General features: G+C 40.0%; 1 protein-coding gene across 3 annotated transcripts in view; it reads right to left on the minus strand.

Annotated features, from left to right (window-relative positions):
- TUBGCP4 (tubulin, gamma complex associated protein 4) overlaps positions 1-6,629 on the minus strand; it is a 49,976-nt gene that overhangs the window by 9,210 nt on the left and 34,137 nt on the right. For all 3 annotated transcript variants that reach the window (XM_014548746.1, XM_005877558.2, XM_014548747.1), the window contains 2 exons: positions 1,283-1,333; positions 753-858 (listed from right to left, as the gene is read on the minus strand). In XM_014548746.1, coding sequence (XP_014404232.1) covers positions 753-858; positions 1,283-1,333 — 157 coding nt within the window. The remainder of the gene's footprint in view (positions 1-752; positions 859-1,282; positions 1,334-6,629) is intronic.

Consider the following 6,629-nt stretch of genomic DNA (forward strand, 5'->3'; position numbering starts at 1 on the left):
CTCTGATCCTCACCCAACTTCCCTCATGTAATCTGAATGGGAATAGTGATCATCCCCGTTGGTCAAAGATAAACACTTTACTGAGGAAGGCACATCTTGATGTCTGACCTCTCTGTTCCAGGGATAGATATATGATCTGGGCTGGGCTCATCAAAAAATTTCCTCGAAATTTTTTATTTTGCTACCAAAGAGATCAGATTTGTCTCCTCCAGTAGACATTGTGAAGCATGCTCCTAGGATCTGCTAGTGGCCACGTTTCCAGATGGAAATGTAAGGCCATCAAGGAGTGTACAAGGGGCACAGAGAAGACATGGTAAGACAGAGAGGATCTTAGCAGAATTCAAGCCGCTAACATCAGTTGTTCTGAGGCCCAGCTATACCCTACCCCCCTGGAGTTACAGATACAATAGCAAATGTATTCTCCTTTTCTACCTAAGTTAGTTCAGGTTAGGTTCCCATCATTACAACCTAAAGAATTCTAGTACAGTAGGTGGCAATAAGTCCCAAGGTGTCCCATAAGGATATAAGGCTATAATCTGATGGCTTGAAGGCCTGAACCAACTCTTCCAGAAACGGTCACAAGCCAAGAGGCTGCTCCCCATGACCAGGTGGGTAGCCTACCTGGAAGGCCTTGCATCTCTGTAACTAGCCAGTCTGCGCTTATGAGGAGCAGCCAAAATGGTTCGACAGCAGCCAAGAAACACCCTACAACTTTAGTCAGCTGGTCATCCTCAGGCCCCCAGGGCAATTACCATGTTCCGTGACTGCAGTGGGTGGTGTTTTTAACATGTGTTGAGCTGTGTCAATGAAGGCCTGAAACAGTTCTCCACGTCCAAGAAGGTAGAAGTCTTTAATGATCTGCAAAAAATAATTTCAATTTATAATTTGGTAATCCAGCAGGGCCCTGAGCTTCTCACTGTCGTACTGGAATTACACACATAATTTCCAAAGTTCATCAGTTTGAGTTACTGTACAAAAGGACATAGGCTTCTGGCATTTTAAAGGGGCATATCTAGCAATCCCTCAGGGCAAAATGTCTGGTGTGTCTTTGGTATCATTCAGTAAAAACACAGTTATGTTACGCCAGGAGAAACTTAACACCGAAAGTTTTGTATTGTAGTTCATTTGTAGTAGCAGGTGGAGGTGGCCCACTTGGCCGAGGGCATGTCAGGTCATCTAGAAATCTGGGTTCAGGCAATCAGCACTCTCAGCAGAGGCTGGAAAATGAAGTCACTGCTCACCAGCATCATTTTAAGAGTGAATAGGACAGCTAAGCTATTACCTTCAGCTGACCCAGTAAATCTGACTCTTCTACCATCAGCTTCCAGAGATGCTGTGAAAAGAACGAACAAAACAGGGACAACATTTCATTACAATGAAAATGAACGTAAAACATGGTTTTGTACAAATCCAGCAATGTTGACAAAGAAATATAAACCATGACCAAGTCGGGTTAAATCCAGGAATGAAAGGGTAGTTTAACAGCAAAATAATATATATGAGGTGGAAATGTTCTGAAATTAAATAGTAGTGATGATTATACAACATGGTGAATACACTAAAAACCAATGAATTTTATACTATCTTTAAATGGCTCAAATGGTATCATGTAAATTTTATTCAATAAAAAATTAAACATTTAAATATGAATGTAATTAATAAATTAAATATAAAAAATAAAAACCATATGATCACTTCAATAGATGCAGAAAAAGCATTTGATAAAAGTCAATATCCTTTCATGATTTTAGAAAAACAAACAAGAAACAAAAGGAAACATTCTTAGAAAGGGTATGTACCAAACTCTACAGCAAACAACCAAGTTGCTAGAACAATTGGATATCCACATGTAAAAAATTAAAAGTTGATTCAATCCATATAGTGGAATACTGTGTAGTTGTAAAACATAACTAGGACCTTCTCTAGGGAAATGTGTAAATATTACCAAGACATTGTTAAGCAGAGAAAACCAAGTTGTATAATACTGTATGCAGTGAACTATCTTTTGTGTAACAAAGGGGAAAACACATATTCGTAATCCTTACATATGCCACAAATATATATCTATACAGAAGAAAGAAAATTTATAATGTTGGGTTAAGGAAAATGGGAACTGGGCATGGAGTCAAAGCATTTTTCCTCCTGTATTTTTATTTTTGAGCTATGTGAATTGTTTTCTTATGAATAAATAAAAGATACTAAAATTTTTAAAAAGTTGATTCATACCTTGTACAACATAGAAAAATTAACTCAAAATGATCACAAACCTAATAGTAAAACTGAAAACCATAAATTTCTGGAAGAAAACAAGAGAAAATTTTTATGACCTTGGTTAGTTAAGCAAAGATTTCTTAGGCACAATGCCAAAAGCATGATCCATAAAAGAATAAAAATTGGTAAACTGGATTTAGTCAAAATTAACTTCTGCTATTTGAAAGACAGTGTTAAGGGAATGAAAAGACAAGTCATAGATTGGGAGAAAATATTTGTAAGTCACATATCAAAGGACTTATATCTAGAATAAAGAATTCTTGAAACTCAAATAGTAAAAAAACAGAATAAAAATGGACAAAAGATTTGAACTGACACTTCACCAAAGGAGATATATGGATGGTAAATAAGCATATAAAAATGTTAATGTCATTTGGGGAATGCAAATTAAAACTACAATGCGGGGAAAACCTAAATATTTATCAACCGAGGAAGAGAAAACACATTGATTTAGCAATAGAAAGGGTAAACTACTGATACATGCAACATGGATTAATCTCAATTATGCTGAGTAAAATAATAAACTTAACCAAGGAAGTGAAAGATACATACAACAAAAACCACAAGACTTTGCTGAAAGAAATCAAAGACTGCACAAACTGAAAGACATTCCATGCTTGTGGATCAGAAGAATTAATAGTTAAAATGTCCATACTACCCTACCCAGCTGGTGTGGCTCAGTTGGTTGAGCGTTGTCCTGTGCACCAAAAGGTTGCCAGTTTGATTCCAGGTCAGGGTACATACCCGGGGTTCAATCCTTAGGAGGGGTGTATATGGGAGACAACCGATCGATGTTTCTCTCTCACATCAACGGCCCTCCCTTCTCTCTCTCTCCATATCCTTGGGTGAGTATTAAAAAGAATTAAAATAAAATGTCCATATTACCCAAAGTCATCTATAGATTCCATACATCAAAATTCCAAAGGCATTCTTCACAGAAATAGAAAACACAATTATAAAGTTTGTATGAAACCACAAAAGGTCCCAAATAGCCAAAACGATCCTGAAATACAAAGCTGGAGACATCACACTTCCTAATTTCAAACTGTACTACAAAGTTACAGTAATTTAGAAAGTATGGTACTGGCATAAAAACAGACATAGAGACCTATGTAACAGAACAGAAAACTCACAATGAAATCCCCACACATACAGTCAACTGATATTTCACAAGGGAACCAAGACACCCAATGAGGAAAGGATAGTCTCTTCAATAAATGGTGCTTCGAAAACTGGATAAACACATGCATAAAAATAAAATTGGACTCCTGTCTTACACCATATACAAACATTAACTCAAAATGGATCAAAGACTTAAGCATAAGACCTACTAATAAACTTCCTAGAAGAAACTGTAGGGAAGAAACTCCTTGATATTCATCTTGGCAATGATTTTCCAAAATCACAAACAACAATAGCAAAAAACAATAAGTGGGACTACAACAAACTTAAAACCTCTGACCAGCAAAAGAAATAATCAACAAAATGAAAAGGTACCTATGGAATGAGAAAATGTATGCAAACCATATATCTGATAAGGGGCTAATATCCAAAGTATATTAATAAAACTCATACAACTCAATAACAGGAAGATCTGAATAGACATTTTTCCAAAAAAGAATCCAAATGGCCAACAGGTACATGAAGAGATACTTAGCATCACTAATCATCAGGGAAATGCAAATCAAAACCAGAATAAGATATCACCTCCCACCTGTTAGAATGGCTATGATCAAGAAGATAAGAAATAACAAATGTTGGTGAGGATGTGAAGAAAACCCTTATAGCCTGGCCAGTGTTGCTCAGTGGTTGAGCATGGACCCATGAACCAAGAGGTCCCTGGTTCAATTCCTGGTCAGGGCATATGCCTGGTTTTCAGGCTCAATCCCCAGTATGCAGGAGGCAGCTGATTGATGTCTCTCTCTCTCATCGATGTTTCCATCTCTCTATCCCTCTTCCTTCCTCTCTCTCTAAAATCAATACAAACATATTTAAAAAAAGAAAACCCTGTGTACTCTTGGTGGGAATATAAAGTTCAGCCACTACAAAAAAAAAAGGTCCCTCAAAAAATTAAAAAATAGAACTACCATATCACCCAGCAATTCCACTTCCAGGTATTTAGCTAAAGAAATCCAAAACAGTAATTCGAGAAGATATACAAACCTCTATGTTCATTAGAGCATTATTTACAATAGCCAAAATATGGAAGTAACCTAGGTGCTCATTGATAGATGAATGAATAAAAAAGAAGTGGTACATATATACAATGGAATATTACTCAGCCTTAAAAAAGAATGCAATCTTGCCATTTGCGACAACATGGATGGACCTCTCAGAGAGTAGTATACTAAATGAAATAAGTCAGATAAAGACAAATACAACATGATTTCACTTATATGTGGAATCTAAAAAACAAAAATGAACAAGCAAAACAGAAACAAACTCATAGATATAGAGGACAAATTGATAGTTACCAGATGGAAGGGTAGTTGAGAGAATGGGTAAAAAGGGGAAGGGATTTAAATTGGAAATTATAAAAATAGTCACAGGGATGTAAAGTACAGCATAGGGAACACTGTTAATCCTATATAATAAAAGCCTAATATCCTAAGTGTCCAGTTGTCCGTTCAACCAAAGCATAATATGCTAATGATATGCTAAGGCCGCTCAACTGCTCGCTATTACGTGCACTGATCAGCAGGGGGCAGTTGACCAGTCACTATGATGTGCACTGACCACCATGGGGCAGATGCTCTGACCAGTGGGTTAGCTTGCTGCTGGTGTCCGGCCAATTGGGACTGAGCGAGACGGGGGGCAGACAGTCGACTGGTTGACCAGTCGCTATGACGTGCACTGACCACCAGGGGGGCAGATGCTTGGACGGGTAGGTTAGCTTGCTGCTGGGGTCTGGCAGGTCAGGACTGAGCTAGATGGGCTGGACACGCCCTGGAACCCTCCCGCAGTCCTTCCCTGGCTGACCAACCTCTCATGTCCCTCCCCAGCCCCAGTCGTGCACCAGTGGGGTCCCTCGGCCTGGCCTGTACCCTCTCACAATCCGGGACCCCTCAGAGGATGTTGGAGAGCCAGTTTTGGCCTGATCCTGCCGGCCAGCCTGAGGGACCCCACTGGTGCACGAATTCGTGCACCCGGCCTCTAATATTTTAATAACTTTGTATGGTGTCAGATGGGTACTAGATTTATCAGGGTGATCACTTCGTAAGTTATATAAATGTTGAATCACTATGTTGTACACCTGAAACTAATATAATATTGTATGTCAACTGCAATTGAAAGATTGAAAAAAAGAATTGGATGTTTAGTATACTTTGAGAAGAGTGTCATTTCAGGAAATGGATGTGATAGCTCTTCTGTAATACATTGAGAAGCATTTAAAATAACATGTATTAACGATGGTTATGAGTGTTGTGTGCAAGCTAAAATAAAAGAAATAAACTATTGATCATGTGAAATGGATTAATCTCAAAATAATTATGCAGAGTAAAAGGAGCCTGACCCACCTCTCACCAAAAATAGTACATACTGTTTGGTTCCATTTATAGAAAATCTAGAAAATGCAAACTAATCTATAGTGACAGGTTATATCAGCGGTTGCCAACCTTTCGGACCTCATGGACCACCAGTGGTCCGTGGACCATCGGTTGGCAACCGCTGGGATATATGGCAGATCAGTGGTTGCCTGGGAGAGGGAGGGTGAGAAGGTTGGGATAAAGCACATAGGAAGGGGAAAACCAAGATGGCGGCATAGGTTAACGCTGGAGTTTGCTGCCTCGAACAACCACTTCAAAAATACAACTAAAAGACAGAATGGACATCATCCAGAACCACAGGAAGGCTGGCTGAGTGGAAGTTCTACAACTAGGAGGAAAGAGAATAGCATACCGAGACTCAGAGGAGGCGCAGTGCTGAAGTGAAATACTAAGGTGCGGAGTGCATGTGGAGAGGGCTGGCGGCTGAGGACACGATTGTCTTTTTCAATCGGGAGGGAGTCTCAGGCTCTGAGCTCCAGATCCGGGCGAGTCTCTAGGGACCCAGACTCAAACGGGAGAAGCGGGACTGTCTGGCTTCAGTCGGAACTCGAAGGCAGCTTTCTCTCCGAGGTTTGCAGCGGTTGCTGCGACTCTGAGAAGCAGAGCCCCTGGGGATGGGACTGAGAGCAGCCATAACTGCTTTCTCCGCCCGCCCTGTTGATCCCCGGGACCCGCCCCGCCCAAGCCCTGCACAGAGGCATTTGCCGGATAGCCTTAGGCAAACGCTAGATTAGCACCGCCCTAGAGATCCAGCACAGAAGTTCTTCCACTACAGACACAGCTGATTCTCATAGCCAGTTAGCCTGGAGG

This window comes from Myotis brandtii, unplaced genomic scaffold (assembly GCF_000412655.1).
Source record: "Myotis brandtii unplaced genomic scaffold, ASM41265v1 scaffold521, whole genome shotgun sequence".
Lineage (NCBI taxonomy): Eukaryota > Metazoa > Chordata > Mammalia > Chiroptera > Vespertilionidae > Myotis > Myotis brandtii.